The sequence below is a fragment of the Gymnoscopelus microlampas genome (genome assembly GCF_963454915.1).
Source record: "Gymnoscopelus microlampas genome assembly, chromosome: 10".
In the NCBI taxonomy this organism is placed as follows: domain Eukaryota; kingdom Metazoa; phylum Chordata; class Actinopteri; order Myctophiformes; family Myctophidae; genus Gymnoscopelus; species Gymnoscopelus microlampas.
Window position 1 is genome coordinate 18655804 of NC_139947.1, and position 17914 is coordinate 18673717.

The 17914-nt window shown below is 41.4% G+C and overlaps 1 protein-coding gene across 1 annotated transcript; it reads left to right on the plus strand.

Moving 5' to 3' along the window:
* Positions 1-1004: 1004 nt before the first annotated feature.
* Positions 1005-17895, plus strand: LOC311054118 (NFX1-type zinc finger-containing protein 1-like; the record flags this gene model as incomplete). The annotated part of the gene is made up of 16 exons (XM_084069998.1): positions 1005-1376; positions 1703-1882; positions 2781-2884; positions 5191-5429; positions 6020-6142; positions 7507-7631; positions 9560-9709; positions 9903-10023; positions 10204-10385; positions 10680-10819; positions 11483-11615; positions 11710-11877; positions 12797-12907; positions 13174-13269; positions 14429-15240; positions 17883-17895. The coding sequence occupies 16 exons, from the start codon at positions 1005-1007 to the stop codon at positions 17893-17895; spliced, it is 3069 nt and encodes a 1022-aa protein (XP_083926124.1).
* Between the last annotated feature and the right edge of the window lie 19 nt (positions 17896-17914).

Genomic DNA, 17914 nt, shown 5'->3' on the forward strand with positions numbered 1-17914 from the left:
GAGGTTACATTACATTTAAGACTACTGTCAGTCCATCCCTGAGTTTGATGAAAAACAGTAGGTAATGTGCTCACCAGGGCGGAGTATGAAAAACACATATGTGATTAATATCACTGGGTACATCTGATAAACAAAATGACCTGACCTCCCTGGAGAAAGTTCTCCAGACCCAATAGGGCTACTGTCTCACCAGTTAATGTTGTTGTTTTCCAGACGGCTTTGGTGGAAGAGGTGCAGCTGAAGGAAGAGGTGCAGCTGTAGGAAGAGGTGTAGTTGGAGGTGCAGCTGTAGGAATAGGTGTAGTTGGAGGTAGAGGTGAAGCTGTAGGAATAGGTGTAGTTGGAGGTAGAGGTGAAGCTGTAGGAATAGGTGTAGAGGGACATAGAGGTGCAGTTGTAGGAATAGGTGTAGTTGGAGGTAGAGGTGCAGCTCTAGAAAGAGGTGTAGTTGGAGATAGAGGTGCAGCTCTAGAAAGAGGTGTGGTTGGAGGTAGAGGTGCAGCTGTAGGAATAGGTGTAGTTGGAGGTAGAGGTAGAGCTGTAGGAAGAGGTGTAGTTGGAGGTAGAGGTGCAGCTGTAGGAATAGGTGTAGTTGGAGGTAGAGGTAGAGCTGTAGGAAGAGGTGCAGCTGTAGGAATAGGTGTAGTTGGAGGTAGAGGTGCAGCTGTAGGAATAGGTGTAGTTGGAGGTAGAGGGGCAGCTGTAGGAAGAGGTGTAGTTGGAGGTGCAGCTGTAGGAATAGGTGTAGTTGGAGGTAGAGATGCAGCTGGAGGTACAGATGCAGCAGGAGGTGGAGATGCAGGTGGAGGAGAGAGTAAGAGAAAAGATGGCGATGCACCTGGAAGACACAACAGGAATGAGGGGTGTTCACCTTCTGCTAAGAACCATGGTATAGTGATGGACATTTATTTATATTTATACTGCTATACTCCTTCGCTGAAGGTAACATTTCAGTAGGTCTCATAAAAAACTCTTGGTGTTTTTATGTGATCATAAATTAAACCTATGGCCACTTTTGTCATACCTCCTATCCTAGGTGGAGAAGAGCAGGAGAACTTCAGGAACCTGCCTATCTGCCCCACACCTGAGGAGATACACGAGGAACAGAGGCCATTCCTTAGACCAAATCTCACCTCTCAGCCCTATGCCAGCAACCACCTGTACCTCGACACTCACTTCCGGCTGCTGAGAGAGGACTTTGTGCGACCGCTTCGTGAGGGGATCCAGGAACTACTCCAGAGACAAATGGCCAATGACAGCCCGCCAAAGAGGATGCGCAATGACATCACAGTGTATCGTGACACCCGTCTGGTGGAGCCAATGTGTACGCGGGCGGGCGTAGCCTACGTTGTTCAGTTTGACCCTCAGCCTTTTAAGGTTGGTATCTGTGTCAATTTCTGTGTTTTTTCATATGCTTTCATATTGGATAGATAACAGCAATACTATTGTCTTTATCAACCATACTGTATCATACTGGTCTGCAGTAAAAAGAAAGACTTCTTCAGTGCCAACAGTGCCTCTGCTTCTGTTATATTCAGCTTCCGCCATATTTATTTTAGAATGAGACATAATTTACAAAGGAGCTATCTTCAATAAATCCACTCAATTGTTGTTTTTTTCTGCAAATGTACATTTTACATTTGTAATAAACTAAATAACTCCTCCAATAACACCTACCACACACACGCACACTTTCCCAACAGGGTGTACGATGGGAGAGCTCGAAGAAGCTAATCTATGGTTCGCTGGTCTGTCTGTCGCGTGATAACTTTGACACCTTCCTGTACGCCACGGTGTCAGACAGTGAGCCCAAAGACCTACGGAAAGGCAGGGTCCATCTTATCTTCACTGAGGAGAGCAGAGACAAGTTGTGGACAATACAGGTGAGATGGTCTGGAACTGTAAAGTGTGTTTAATGGCTATTAATAATGGTGGCATGCAGGGGCGCCGCAAGCCAACGCGGCTAAATAGTCAGAAACTGTCTGTACTCACCGAGACCACCTCATTTATTTTCAAATATCCGGTGTGTATATAGGGTTTAAAGTGGTTCAGTTAGACACTTCAGCTCAGGATTAACCATTTACTGCAATGATATTGCATTCAGTTTGGCGGTGTGACTCTGCTCCAGTGATATTACAGATTACCTGCGCAAGCATGACACAGAATCTGAATTCACAAACCCCCCAGAGCAGAGCATAGGATACAGTTATTACATGAATATAACATTGAACCTTCAATTGCATGTTTTAAGATACCACATATAATAGTACAATCCATAAGAATCACAGTACAATCCACAGAATCATCCTATAATATGAAACTAAATGTCGCAGGGAGGAGGCCGGGGAGGTGGAGGTAATTTGAACAACCAGCTGAGACAGCGAAGCAAGCAGAATGAACAGTGAACAGAAGACTGCTTAAAAGGACCGCCTGAGTTGCACTGAGGGAATGAGGGCGTGTGTGAGATAGCTTGTAGCGTATGAGAATTAAGTGAGGTTGAACGTGGGGAGACAGACTGACTTGTGGGTGTATTTATGAATTAACTTGTTAGCGAATGAATGGGGGGGGGGGGGTCTGGGGAGTGAGCTAGCAATGTACCCTCCAGCCTTCCGTGCCTACCTGAACTAGTATCGCTACGCAGGATTAAAATTGATTTTGCTGCTATATTAACTTATTTTGCTGTGGACCCCCTGGAACGCCCCCAAGGACCCCTGGGGGTCCCCAGACCCCACTTTGAGAAGTACTGAACTATAGAATAACAAAAATGACCTGATCCTACAGACAAACCGTTTCCAGATGGTGGAGTCCCCCGCCTTCTTTGAGGCCTACCGTTATGTGCTAGAAGGCTTGCAGGAGCAAGTGGAGGCCCACCTGCCCTTAAAGAGGTATGTGAGCGTGTGTTCTTATTATTAAAACAGTACACACATCTTATCACCATGACACAGTCTGACGTGACAACAAAATAGCACCATGATCATCAAGTAAATAAAAATGTGATATAAGTGAAAACAAAGACAATAGTGAAAAAGTGCCCTGAAAGTCTTATGATAAAATAAAACAGCGACTTGTTTCCAAAGGCCCAGACTGCCAAGAATGACTAAAACAACTTTTTTGGGGAAAAAAACAGATTTTTTTTTTTTCACACAGAACCCAAGATATCGTGATCTGAAGATTTGCTGCTCCATTCACTTCTTGGTTAACTTATTACTTAAAAAGGCTGTATCTCGGCTCCTGTGTACTTTTTTTTTTACTATGTATTTTTGGTCCAGACATGCTATTTTCAAAGGCAGACAACAAATGTCAACGAGGTCGCGATGACCTCATTGACATTTGTGAAACCACACAGTGCAACCCTCAGTGATTAGCAACCATAAGGGGATCGATCATACTGGAGATAAATATTCTGTGACTACTTGAAAAAGGTAATAAAATCGAAAAATCGCTGGCAGTGGGCAAACGCGGCCAAAATAATTCTGGCAGTGAATGAGTTGAGCCACAGACGTGTCCATTCCAAATAGTATATTTTAAAGGAGCTACACCATGAATTTAAAAAATAATAATAATATTTAATATCATATTGTTTATGTCCCTCAAACGTTTTTCAAAAGGTTTGAGCCTAAATCAAGCCTCAGATATACTCATTCCAACTAACTTCTCTCTGGCTTATAAAGCACTTTCACCTGCAATACCACATTGTCCTGTTTGGCACGGGGCGCTATTGAGCCAGTTTGTATGCATGTTATGTCCTGGTTCTGTGTGGAAAAAGTAAAAAAAAAAAAAAAAAAAAAAAACTTTTTTTAATTTTTTTTGTTGGTTAGAACTGAAAAACGGGAGGAATTGTTCCCAGACGTGACGTAGGCTGGGGGAACAAATCTGACGGACTGTTTTCAGACCAATTTACATAAAAACCACAGATAGCCTATGAAAGCCTGCATGCTCGAAGTCGGGTATTTGTTGGAACAGAAGAGAGGTGGGGGAGACCAAAAACACACAAAAATGAAGAAAAAGTTTAAATTCATGGTGTAGCCCCTTTAATGTAGTCTATTAATGGTTAATGACCAGTTCACGAGGGTCAGCTATCGGTCAGAGAAAGAAAGAAACACAAATTAGCATCCCTAAATATAAGTTAAACATAATGGTTCCATATGATTTATCAAAAAAGTCAAGATCCTGGTCTCTCAAATACTGTTGGCTCCAAACTATCCTTTTTAGGGGTCATTGTCAAATCTCAAATGGTCAGTAACAAAACAATGAACACCTATTTATAATAGATATACTCTGCACTGATAGAGGGCACTGCAGCACCATTTTATTTCGCCAACTCTGTGTGCTCTGTCCAATGTACGTAGTTCTCGGTCAGTGTTGCTATGCTCATTTGGGATGTGCTTGCACTGTATTTTAATGACGTGACGCGTACGTCGCTTAACACCTACACTACAGGTCACGCTATGGACAATTGATATGCATCTAGGCTCATTCTTATGTTAATGGACCTGGTGTGAGTAGGGAGCCTTTGTAAACTTTGTTGAGGTGTGAATTTAAAGTCATTTTAAATCTATGCGTGTGCCTGCGCATGCTCCTGGTCAAATAGGTTCCTGCACGCCGTGCAAGGCCGTCCCATGAGCATTGCACCCCTGTTCTCGGTGGAGAGAGGCATAAATTGCCAGTTAGATATCGCTGTCATTTGTAATCAAACTTGCACATTGTCGGTGGAATATTGTTGGCTCCCCCTGACACCACAACAGGAATGCCACAGTCACAGCAGCAGTTTAGGCTCAATACATGGGAATCAGCGCTTACACAATATTTTGTTAGAGCCTGCGTGCAACTTAAAACATTGTGCTGGTTAGTTATTGTCTGACTGCACCAGTTGAGCACTATCAAACTAGAGGTCTTATGTTTAACGCGACACCCTCTAAATTGGGATGGATGTTGTTTGGCTGTCAGTGTTTCCATCATTCATCAAATCACTGAAAATGGTCCCAATAATGATATTATGATCCACCACTGTCGTTGTCGTTATAGTTTTGGTGTGGACTCTGGCATTCACTTGAGTTCACACAATATAAAAATATATATTTTAACAGAATATTTGTAGTTAATCATTCTTGGTATTGACAGCCCTTTAGTGTTGTTTCATGACAAATAATGAATTATGGTGAATTTAATCCCATCGCTAACACCTTTATAGGTACATTGTGGACTGCAACACTCATTTGCTCCCCCCAGTCTATCTGAAGATGAGCGATACATACAACCTGTCAGCCATTGTTCATCCTGACCACCAGAGCCGCATTCGGCCCTTCGACTGGCTGAAGCCAGAGGCCTGGCCCACAATGGAGGTGCTTGGACTGGATGAGTCTCAGATGAGAGCCTTCCAGCTGGCCCTCACCAAGGAATTGGCCATCATACAGGGACCTCCTGGTTGTGGTAAGACAGGGTGTTCTCAAGGGTCTGCCTGAGTTCAAATTAATTAGCCACTTTCAGCCTTTCGTCATGACAGGTAAATGACGAAAGGCTTTCGTCATTCACCTGCATTCACCATTTTTTTCAATTTTGTCTATCTTTTCTCGCTATTCATTATGCGACCAAGTGTATAGGGGTTAAGTGGTTAAAAGGTCACTATCACAATATACAAGCTCACAACTTGCCGTATTACGACGCATTGTGAGCTTTTTTCTATTTCTGATTTTTTTTTTAGAAAATGTTCAGCTGCAATGACATGTTTAAAATACAAACTCCAGGTTGAAAGTCTGTACGTCGTTTTTTATAAATAATGTATTTAACCCATGAAAAGTATCAACAAGAGCTTTTGGCTCCATTGAAACGGAAACTCCATAAACTCCATTACCTGAAAAAGTACAGTTACAGTAATGTAAATCCAGGTGGATGCTATAAAAACAAACTATGGGCTGAATTTGTACTGCTGTTGTGCTCCTTTCTCAGATTTGATTAATAACCAATGTATGTATCAATTCTGTAGTTTGTACTTAAAATCCCTAAAATGCTTGTGTCTCCAGGAAAGACCTATGTGGGCCTGAAGATTGCTCAGGCTCTGTTGACCAATGAGAGTCTTTGGAGCAGTGGTGCCCCATTGCTAGTGGTGTGTTTCACTAACCACGCCCTGGATCAGTTCCTTGAGGGTAAGTTTTTGGGTCTGTCAATGAGGTCATGTCCTGAATTGCAACTAAATTAAATTATACTTGCATTTATGGATGTTTGACAGCACTGATTGAGTGCCGTTACGGAAGAAAATCTGCTCCTAAGATGCAAGACAAAAATCCTCTCTATTTTGATTCAATATCATGAGCTTTTGTGGATGGGATGTTTAAATGGTTAACCATGTACACCATTTTTTTAAATAAAAATCGCTATTTTGTTGGACAAATCAACTGAAAATGTATAACAACTTAGGAGCACTATCACCCATTTTCAACATTATCTTCATATAATTGGTCTTCACTAATCCGCTTTATAAGATGGTACACATTTCTGCCTACTCGCTCTGTGTCTAAGGCTATCGACAGTTCAGAAACCAATGACATCATCGATTCCAAGCTAATAGAAACTACAGACTTTCTCTTAATGGAAAGATCAACGCATTCTCACAACCGTGCCTTCAAACGGGTGACGATTTGGGATGGATCTGACCATATGGCACTTCCGCATTCCAGTGTGGTTGGGATTAGCGGGACACATCACGTCATGTTGTCCTAAGCCGTCACTATAGTAGGCCTACTACTTGAGCGAGAATATGTAGGAAAGAGTGCACCCTGAAATAGAATATAAATAAAATAATAAAAGTTTGAAATCTTGCTTGAAATGACCAAACCTGCCTACCAATGATATCACTGGTAGGCAGGTTTCTGAGCTGTCCATAGCCCACCTTCGAGATACAGAGCGAGTAGACAGAAATGGTGGCATCTTACAATGAGCATTGGTGATGCCAATTATATGAAGATAAGGTTGAAAATGGGCCTTTACATATGACATCAAGCTACGTTTAACTACATTTAACTGTACAATACTCAGTTATTTGTAAACTAAAGTGTATTTGTTAACAAAAAATGCCCAAGCACCCATCCCTAATGATTATGGTGTTTTAAAGAACCTATTTGACCAACATGTGAACTTTGAACCACATGTAAAAAAGAAATAAAAAAAAAGGTGGTCCAAACTTGTTTCTTTCAACTAAGAAACTTTTGCAAACTCAGGTCTTTACTATCACCTCAAGGCCTGGAAAAACTCATCCATGTTATTATTTCCTCCCGTTTGGACTATTGTAATTCATTATTCACCGACCCCGAGTCGCTCCTCTGTACATCGCCTCCAGCTGGTGCAGAATGCGTCTGCTAGACTTTTAACTAATACACGTAGAAGGTCACATATCACACCTGTGCTTGCTTCATAATAACATTGGCTACCAATTGATTGTAGAATAATGTTAACATTAGTTTTGAAATGCGCTATATAAATAACATTTAACTTCCCTCCTCTACACACACAGGTATCCTTAAGTTTCTACCAACGGGCATTGTCAGAGTAGGAGGCCGGAGCAACAGTGAAGCACTGAAGCAATTCAATCTTCGGGAGCTGACCCACGACCTGCCGAACGACCCTGCAAAAAAAGAGGTGAGCTGGTGTGAGAAAATGATTAACCTATTTGATTATTTTTAACATAACTCCAAAGCAATGGTTCCCAACCTTTTCTGGATCAGGATCCACTTGAAAATCTTGAAAGCTTTCGTGGCCCACCCAGCTGACCAGTTAAATAAATGGTAACATTTACATTTATATAGAGCCTTTATCCAAGAGGCTTTACATAGATTGTGCATTACATTCACCCATTCACACACACATTCATACACCGATGGAGGAGGAAACCATGCAAGGCACCAACCTGCTCATCGGGAGCAATTAGGGGTTCAGCGTCTTGCTCAAGGACACTTCGACCCTAACTCTGGGGGAACCCGGGATCGAACTGCCGCTCTACCTCCTGAACCACTGCCACCCCGTTAACTCGGCAGTGCATGTTTATTTTAATGGATCAATCATTGCGTTCCGTCTTGGTTCAATGGAACTAGCACACTATACTTTAAGGTCCTATTTATCGGTATCACAATAAAAACTAAATGTTCAAGATTTTAAAGAAAAGATACCATTACATTTTGAGAGAATGACCCAATTAGGTGTATTTATTCACCACAGAAAAATAGACAAAAGATGGCAAAAAGGGACAAAGAGACAGGCGCTCCAACAGCTGACATCGTTGTGTCCCGCTCTCTCACCATTACTACCACCAGCCCTGTCTGACATTCACTTGCTGGCAGCCTTTTATACTCAGCCGGAGGTGATTAGTCTGGACTCCACCATGTCAAGGGGTATATTAAAGAACATAAGACAAATACATCAAAAGTTCAAAACATATACCTTTAACCCTCATAAAATTATATAAAACATATCCATGAACTGCAGGCAAGTAATGGTTCCTTCTTCACACTACTACAACACAAAAACAATATCCTTAGCATGTTCCAAATACATCACATCACAACCCCTTTCTGCCATCCTGACTATGGTCCAGCCCAATTACACTGGAAGACACAGAACAGGTAAATGTTAAGCATCCAATCGAACTTAACAATGAAACTATATGTTGCTCTTCTCTATATTCTAAATTCTTTTTTTTTTTTACATTTAGGAAAAAAATGCCAATTTAGCATTGAGGTGCCCACTCTTCCTTGGTGCCTACTCTTCCTGTATCCAACATTGCACTTGCTCTTAAATGTAAATGTATTGCACTTGCCTATCTATCATTATTCAACATACATGTCTATATTAGGTGGCTCACTCAGTGCAATTCAGCAAGACACTGACAAGAAATGACAGAATGTATTCAACAAATACTTAAACTAATGTCTGCATTTATTAACTGTGCAAATTACACTGTAAGTTGTACTGTATTGTAAAGTGCCAATATGCTGTGCGAATAATCCATACTCCAATCAATCACTCAGGTTACAATATACATGTGGAAAGGATAGGTAACAAAGGACCTCTTCATTACAATTTCTTTTTTTTTACATTAAAAACAATTATATTAATGTTATATTATCATTAAAATCCTAATGTTTTGCCAATTATTTGGGAGCCCACTTGTATTAACCTCACACCACACCAGTGGGCCCCAGCCCACAGGTTTGGTTATCGCTGGTGTCCCTATTTTGGGCATGTCATTATAGGAAACAAATTTCAAAAACGTTAAAGAATGTTTTCAAAATTCAAACATTTTCAAAAATAGCAGATTTACAAGCTCACATCTAAATTAAAAAAATGTTACTACATTTATTATTTATTTTATCTACAAGCTCACAACGTGTTAAGATGCGACTCGTTGTGAGCTATTTTCGAATAGCTTAAGCATGAAATAGAGTTAAAGTGGAAAACACATTTTTCTGGGGTCCCCCTGGAACCCCCTCAAGGACCCTTCTGGGTCCCTGGACCCCACTTTGAGAACCACTGCTTCAGTGCACTGTGTGTCTTTGTATTGGCTCTCTCAGATCTCCAAGGAGCTGGATGAGGTGAAGAGGAAGATAAAGCCTCTGTTGGCAAAGCTGGGGTGCAATCTGAAAGGAATCCTCCAAGAGGCTTTCCTAGAGACATTCATGTTAAAGGAACATTGGATCAGCCTGCACCGCACACCTGTACCTGTAAGTCATGCTGACAGAACATAACGGGTTATGGGTTATGGGATATTAAACAGCCGACGGGCCAAATCTACTTTGGCCAAATCATAGTCCTGTCAGGACATAACATGACATAACATGACATAACATTGCCCGATGGCCTTAAAGGCAATGTAAACTTGCCATTAACTGTTTGTGTAATGTCCCTCCTCCTTAGAATCTGGATGGGTTTGAGGCCGGTGGTGAGAAGATTAATCCCTGTGTCATAATGGAGTGGTTGGGCATTGATTCCACTCTCTTCCAGAAGAGGGTGACAGAGGAGGCCATTGTAAATGGAGGTGAGGTTTTAAACCAAGTCCACAATCTGTTGTATGTTAACTTACAACTAACTCCTTCCATCAGTTTCCCTTTAAGCTATTGGCAAGGTGCTTGAAATACATTGTAAAGGCAGATCCCTGCACACAAGCTAGAAAACATATTTTATTTTGAAGTGTAATCTTTTAATTTATTGTATACAGCTGAGGATGAGGAGATGGTTGAAATCATGGAGCAGGCCAATTGGATCCAGGCTGAACGAACCAGAAGCAACCGGGGCGAGAAGATAGACAGAGCCATGATGGCAGGACTTGAAGAGCAAATGCTGGCTTTGAAAATTGACGATACTGAACAACAGGCAGAGCCAAGCGACGAGGGCTGGGAGGTGAGAGAAAAAAAGCTGTGCCATATACTCCTAACACATTTTACCAGCTTTAGTTTTTTAGATGATGCATTGCATAGTGATTAAAATGTTACCCCAAAGTACACGGTGAATCAGGTAAGATTGAGGCTTTAGCATAGTATAAAATAAGAAAATGAAATGACAATGCAGAAGAAAGATTCAAAAACATTTAAAAAAAAACGTTATAGTCCATCACATAGTGATAGAATATTTTCCTAGGATTTGGGCCGTCTGTCATTAATGTGGGTTCAAACCTTGCCATGCACCTGTATATAGATGCAACGACATCAGAGGAGACAGCTGAGGGACAGAATCAGGAAAGAGCTGGACCTGAGCTCGGACTTGACTGAAGCGGAGGAGAAAGACGTTTTGAATGTTTGGCTTCTCAGTCTGCCAGACAGATGGAGACTCTATCGGTACGGCTCCCTTTCTAACCTTAACCCTAACCTTCATCGTTCCTGAATAGGCCTACAGTATTATGCCCGCGGGTACTGCACTGGATACTCTAACAACGGGTACAGTGAGTAGCCTACTCAAACAACAGGTACAACGGGTATTGCATAACCAGTAAACAATAAAACCATGACACTGTCAATTTTCAGCCTATTAGTCTTAGTCCATTGGCTTTGTGCTGTCATATTATTGTTTGACTAATGGTCATCTACCGTCTCCACCTCAGCCCTTAGCACTTCACTCTACCTGTACCCCTTCCTGCCACCTTTTGCTAGTTTGATGCTAATGACTGACGTAGATTTGACGACCATGTTCTCATGTTTGTGTTACTTACAGTAGGTTTGTTGTCTTCTTGACCACATTGTTGAAAATGTACTTTAAATACTGTAGCATGTTATTAAACGGATGCTAGGCTCATTGTCTACCTGGTCTCCTATTGTTTGAATTTACAGATTATTATTTTGATAGTATATTGTTTAGACTGATGCTAGGTTCTTGGTTTACCTGTGATCCTAGTTTACTGAGGCACTACACTGTCTCTGCATTTGATGTATGTGACTACCTTGCTTATTGTAAGTCGCTCTGGATGAGCGTCCGCTAAATGCCTAATTGTAAATTGTCTGTAGGTTGTGGGTTGCACGCTACAGGATGGCACTGCGTAACGAAGCGTTGCGGCCTGCAGAGGCCTATCAGCATGTGGTGGATCGACTTGCTGATATACAACGCAATGAGCGTCTCTGTGTCCTGACAAAGGCCAAGGTACAGTAACACTAGTAGAAATCTATGTAATGTACTACTAGTAATATTGTGTATGTTAGGGTCAGAGTTAAAATGGAAGAAATCTGCCCATTAGGTCATTGGCATGACAACAACAGGAGCGGCCAAGTTCCGTAATGTGATCCAGGAAGTGCAGCCACGGCTGGTGATCGTAGAAGAGGCCGCACAGGTATTGGAGGCCCACATTATTACTGCGCTGAGTGAAGCGTGTCAGCACCTCATCCTCATCGGAGACCACCAGCAGGTCAGGAAGCACCACTGTCTCTAAAACCCACATGGCAGCGTCACATACTTACCATGGTATATTGTCATTATATCACAGCTTAGGGGCGTTGTTCAGCCCAACGCAAAGTAGACATGGAAATCATAGATAATGAAAACTGGCTTTAATAACAAAGTAGTCCCCGACTGTCTGCACAAACAAGGCTGTGTGTATGCCAACATTTACATTTAGATATTTTCTTTAAATTTGTCAGTATCATTGTGCAGCTGTAATTGTAATCTCACAACATTGACCCACCAGTGCTGCATTGTAAGCTGCTCTCTGCATGAGTAGTTGTGTGGTGACTGTGGCTGGGTTGAGGGTCTATCACATGTTGAGTATGCATGTAGCCATCCATCACTTACATTTTTTTTTTTAATCTTATCAAAACATATGGTGGGCACAAGAGGGCTTGCCTGCTGGAGTTTGTTTCATTTCAAATGGTTTCTACCATTTGAAATGGTTCTACAGGATCTACACCATGCATTTAAAAAATATATTTAATATTTAATATCATATTGTTTATATGTCCCTCAAACGTTTTTCAAAAGGTTTGAGCCTAAACCACAAAACCCCAGATATGCTGTGAAAGCCTGAGTGCTCAAACTGGGGTATTTTGGGGGATAGAAGAGAGGTAGGGGAGACTAAAAACACACACAAAAGAAGGAAAAGTTAAAATTCATGGTGCAGTACCTTTAACTGCCATGGCATGCCCCTGCCACACGTGCACGCACACACACACACACACACACACACACACACACACACACACACACACACACACACACACACACACACGCGCTGCTGTCATCGCTGCTGTCTTTTTTTAAATAAAAATGGCAGTGGTTTGCTGTGTGCAATGTAACTTTACAGTGATCTCTTGTATTATATGTCTTCTCAGTTGCGGCCCAGTGCTACAGTATATGATCTGGAAAGGGAATACAATATGGAGGTGTCCATGTTTGAGAGGCTGATCAAAATGAAGCTACCCTATGTTAAACTCAACAGCCAGGTTTGTGCTTCTTTTCACAATCAGCAAAACTGTCATTGATGTTAATTTACGCATGAACAATTTAATAATCCATCGATTTAATATGGGGAGTCTTTAGATCCTGCATTTGATACTTTTGCACTTTTACTCAAGTACATTTTGAATACGGGACTTCTACTTGTGACAGAGTATATCTACATTGCAGCATTGATACTTTTACTTAAGTATAACATGTGAGCACTTCCTCCATCACTGGTCTTTGCTCTTTTCTCTTTGTATGTCTGCAGCATCGCATGAAGCCAAACATCGCCTCTCTCCTGACCCCACACATCTACGACGAGCTGGAGAACCACCCGTCTGTCATGGCCCATGAAGACATCATGGTGTGTTTCAGTTTCATCACAGCATTTCAGTTCCCCCGCAGTCAGTGGTGGAAAAAGTATTCACAGTAAATTTGAACCTTTGAAAAGTATAGAAAATTGTAAATACCTCAAAAGTATAAATACCTCAAAAGTGTACTTAAGTACAGTACTTGAGTACATGTACTTAGTTACTTTCCACCACTGCCTGCAGTGCATACTTGTACTACTACCCTGTACGGACTTAAAGGATCATACCGTCATCAATACATGTCATTGTCTACAGTATATTCACATCTTTGACCATATAACGTACATAAACATACTGCATTTTCCTGTTAGATTTTATGTTTGTTTACATTTTGACAATTACAAATGTTATCAAACAGGTAAAGGTATACTGTGAGTCATGATCAATAGGCTTAACATGGCAGACTGGTGGTATGATCTTTTAAAATCATCTGCATGTGACCTTTGACTTCTGTCTAAACCTATGACCTATAGGATGGTCTTAATGAAAAAATAGGGTTTGGGTCAAATTTGTTTAAAGGATCCCTGGGCAGGCTAATATGCCTTAATACATTATCATTTCCCTCTATAACAACAATTCTAAATTCAAAACTTCAATATTTTATTTATTGAAAAAATAGTTCATCTTTTACTCAAGGAGGACAATGCCCGGCGCAAGTTGATGATATCATTGTCCATGTGTGTTCCAGCCCTATGGAATGTATGGAATGCATGTGCTAATAAAAACTAAACAAAAACATATAATTATGCATAATAATATATATAATAAAAATATTATTTTGATGCCCATATTAACCTTAGGAAGTATTAAGTTAGTTTTGCTTTCCATACATTCCATAGGGGTGGACCACACATGGCCAAATGACTTCATCAACTTGCGACGGGCGTTGTCCTCCTTGAGTAAAAGAAAGAAAACTATCTCTAAAATATTTAAGGTGTTTTTTAGTTATAGAGGGAAATTATAATGTATTAAGGCACCATGGATTCTTTTAAAATCTGACAAATATTCGTTTTTTTTATAGAAAGGGTATGGTTTAACTATTTCAAAAGTCATCATTGAACCTGTCCCCCCATTTAGATTATGTTCTGAATATCAGATAATTCCATACCATGAATATGACACATAAAAATCTTACAAATGATTGCCTTGCAGGGCCTTACAACCAATCTATTCTTTTTGGAGCACAATTACCCAGAAGAAAACATGAGAGATGGAAAGAGTCACCAGAACCAGCATGAGGCCAAGTTTGTAGTTGCCCTGTGCCGCTACCTTCTCTTACAGGACTACGAACCACAGCAGATTACCATCCTGACCACCTACACCGCCCAGCTTCTCTGTTTGGGAAAACTCATGGCCTCCAAGTCCTTTGCAGGGGTCAGTGTACACACTGTGGACGAGTACCAAGGGGAAGAGAATGACATCATCCTGTTATCTCTGGTCCGCAGCAATGCAGAGGGTAATGTCGGCTTCTTGAGCATCTCCAACCGCGTTTGTGTGGCCTTGTCGCGTGCCAAGAAAGCTCTCTACTGCATCTGCAACAGCAAAATGCTGGGCAGAGTCAAGCTGTGGGCAGGCATCTTCGGTACCTTGCAGGAGAAGGGCGAGATCGGGACAGCTCTCACCCTCCGCTGTCACAACCATCCAGACCGCCAGGTTGAGGCCTCCCGTGCTGAAGATTTTAACCAAGCTCCTCAGGGAGGCTGCACACTACGTTGTGAGATCAGTTTGGAATGTGGCCACCCTTGCACATGGTACTGCCATCCTCGTGACCCTGAGCATAAGAATGAATTTGCATGTCGGGAGCCCTGTCAGAAGATGCTCAAATGTGGACACAATCAGATGGTTCTTTGCCACCAGGACCCAGAGAAGTTTGCATGTCGGGAGCCCTGTCAGAAGATGGTCCGATGTGGGCACAAGCAGATGGTTCTTTGCCACCAGAACCCAGGGAAGTTTGCATGTCCTCAGTGCCAAACATCTTTGCTATTCAGACATTTGGGATGCGGCTACTCGATCTGAGGCAGAAATTCACTGACCAGCAGGTCTTGGATCTACAGCGTGAGCTGAAGAGGCTGATCCTCTTGGCTGACCTCAACATCCGTTGCAACTTGCTTGTCAGTCAAAAAGTCTAAAAGTCTAAAAAGTTGCAACGCCTGGTCCATTTACTGAGCAAGACAAAGTGAAGCAGACATTGAAGAGTCTGCTTCACATTGAAGAGGATGACATGATTCAACACACTAAAGTGAAACGGGCATTGAAGAGTCTGGATGACATGATTCAACACACTGGCCTAGGATTAGACGAAGACGAGAGTAAGGTGATTGTCTCAGCCATACAGATGAAACCTGACCATTGGTACAGATGCCATAAAGGCCATGTCTATGTTATAAGCGAGAGTGGAGGGACAACAGAGAGTGAGCGCTGCCCTGAATGTGACACTGAGCAAACCTAAAGAAGTTGTGTCAGATGGATGGGGCACAATATGTTGCTTGGTCTGAAGCCAACCCGTAAGACTTTGAACCAATTCAAGCAGCTTGACATTCAAATCTACCATTTAAGTTTTATATTTTTGGGGACTTTGAGATTTGATTTAGTTTTTCATTCCTTATGCTGACCTTTGATGTTGATGTCTACTGATGTTCTGTACCCTTATTACGGTTATTGCAGTATGCACGTAATATATTCTTGACTAGTTATTCTCAGCTGTTTTGTTTGTATTGATCAATATCCTGCCGAATTGCTTTAATATGCAACATGCTGTTTATTTACAGAAATAAAAATCTCTATGACTGTATGATTTTTATGTTTTGTGTTTTTTCCCCCAATACCATTGCTTATAGAATATTGTCATTGAAATCTGTCTGGATTAAGCGACAAACACTATTCAATTCTATTATTCTACTATTCTATTCGATGAAGCTATAGTCAGAAGATAAGAATTATGATGTAATGAAAATTATAGCCTCGTTAATAGACCAGCTGAAGTGAAAAAAAATCTATCATGCACACAATCATATGGAATGTCTGCAGGAGAAATGTTGGGCCAATAGTGTAGCATTCAGATAATGAAAAATATAATGGGCTTTAATTGAACACGAATTGTTGAATTCAGGGTCAGTTGAAGTGGACAGTAGAGTCAGAAGCAAGTTCATGGGCCAATTCAATGGAAGAGGTTAACTCTTCAACATTTTCAAAAATAGCAGATCTAGAAGCTCACAACATGTCACAAAATGTCCACATGCCTGAAAAAGTGACACCAGTTTTAAAGTGGATATGGGAATACAGGGTTCCTCAGGGCTCTGTACTTGGTCCCCTCTACATCAAATCTCTTCACTGAAAATAGCAGATCACCAGTTCACAACACAAGCTTGTAGATCAGCTATTGTTGCCGAATGTTTGCCCCAGAATAGGCACGCTAGGGTCACCTCGATCCATTCACATACACCTACACATACTGTATTGCCTCTTATGTTGAAATCATGAGTGTAAACAGTATTAAACCTGAACAGCAAAAGTATCACTACAGTATGTGAGTTACAGGAAACCTAAAAATGCAATCCAGAACTTATTTTAATGAATAAAACAACAATCTGTATGTATTTTTAGACTTTGGCTATTCAGAAATAGCAGATATATTCAAGCTCATAGAGCGTCACTTCGTGCCATGCTATGAACGTGTAGATCTGCTATTTTTGAAAATGCGTGCAAATCTTTGAATATGTATATTTTTTAAAGCGTTTTTTTACTCAAATCTCTGCTTCTGCGGGGTCCCTTAGAATCGGCCTCAGGTCTTAATGGGTTAATACAATAACTAATTCATGTGCAGTGGTTGGAGGTGGCCTCCCTCCCTATGCTTCCATTGAGACATGACTCTGTAGGGTAGGACACCTACTGGTTGACAAGTAGTACTGCCTGGAACTCCTATTGTATCTCCTGTTTCCTTAGTGTGAGGCAGCTTGGACATGACGCTATAGTAGTATGTCACAGGGACCCAATCCAAGCCTTGATGTTGAACGCCAAGCAGACGGTAGCATTTTTATAGGCTTTGGTATGACACGACCAGGGTTTAAATCCTGACCTCCCAGTCTCAGGGCGGACACTCTTAACCCCAAGACCACTGAGCTGGTCGTTTTACTGTGCCGAGATATCCAAACCACTTTCGCTTTTGCACCTATTTTCCTGTGTCGACGTTATTGTCATCAATTGTATCACAATCCACAGTCAAGATTGTTTTATCGCCCAGCCCTAGTGTAAGTATACTGTGTACAACACAAGGAAGAGATAACTTTGCCAATAATTTCCCAAGCCTAGTGTTACATTATTTTACATAATTTATGTATCATCTTGTCAGATTAATGCTGGTACCAGCAGTGAAGAGGCAGGTGAGGATTCCATTTTCATTGCAGAAAGGTTGCACCACACACCATACAGTACGTACACTACATAGGTACACACAGTAAACACAGTAAAATCATCAGTGTTTATGTAGATCTGTACAGTGATTTGGTTCCATTTGTACACTCTGAGGAGTTACACTGCTGTTCATTAGAGCGATGCGGTGTCTCTACGCATTATGTCTATGTACTGCACCCTTCTGTGTTCCACAAAGGTGTGGCTCATGAGAGATATGCATGGCATGTG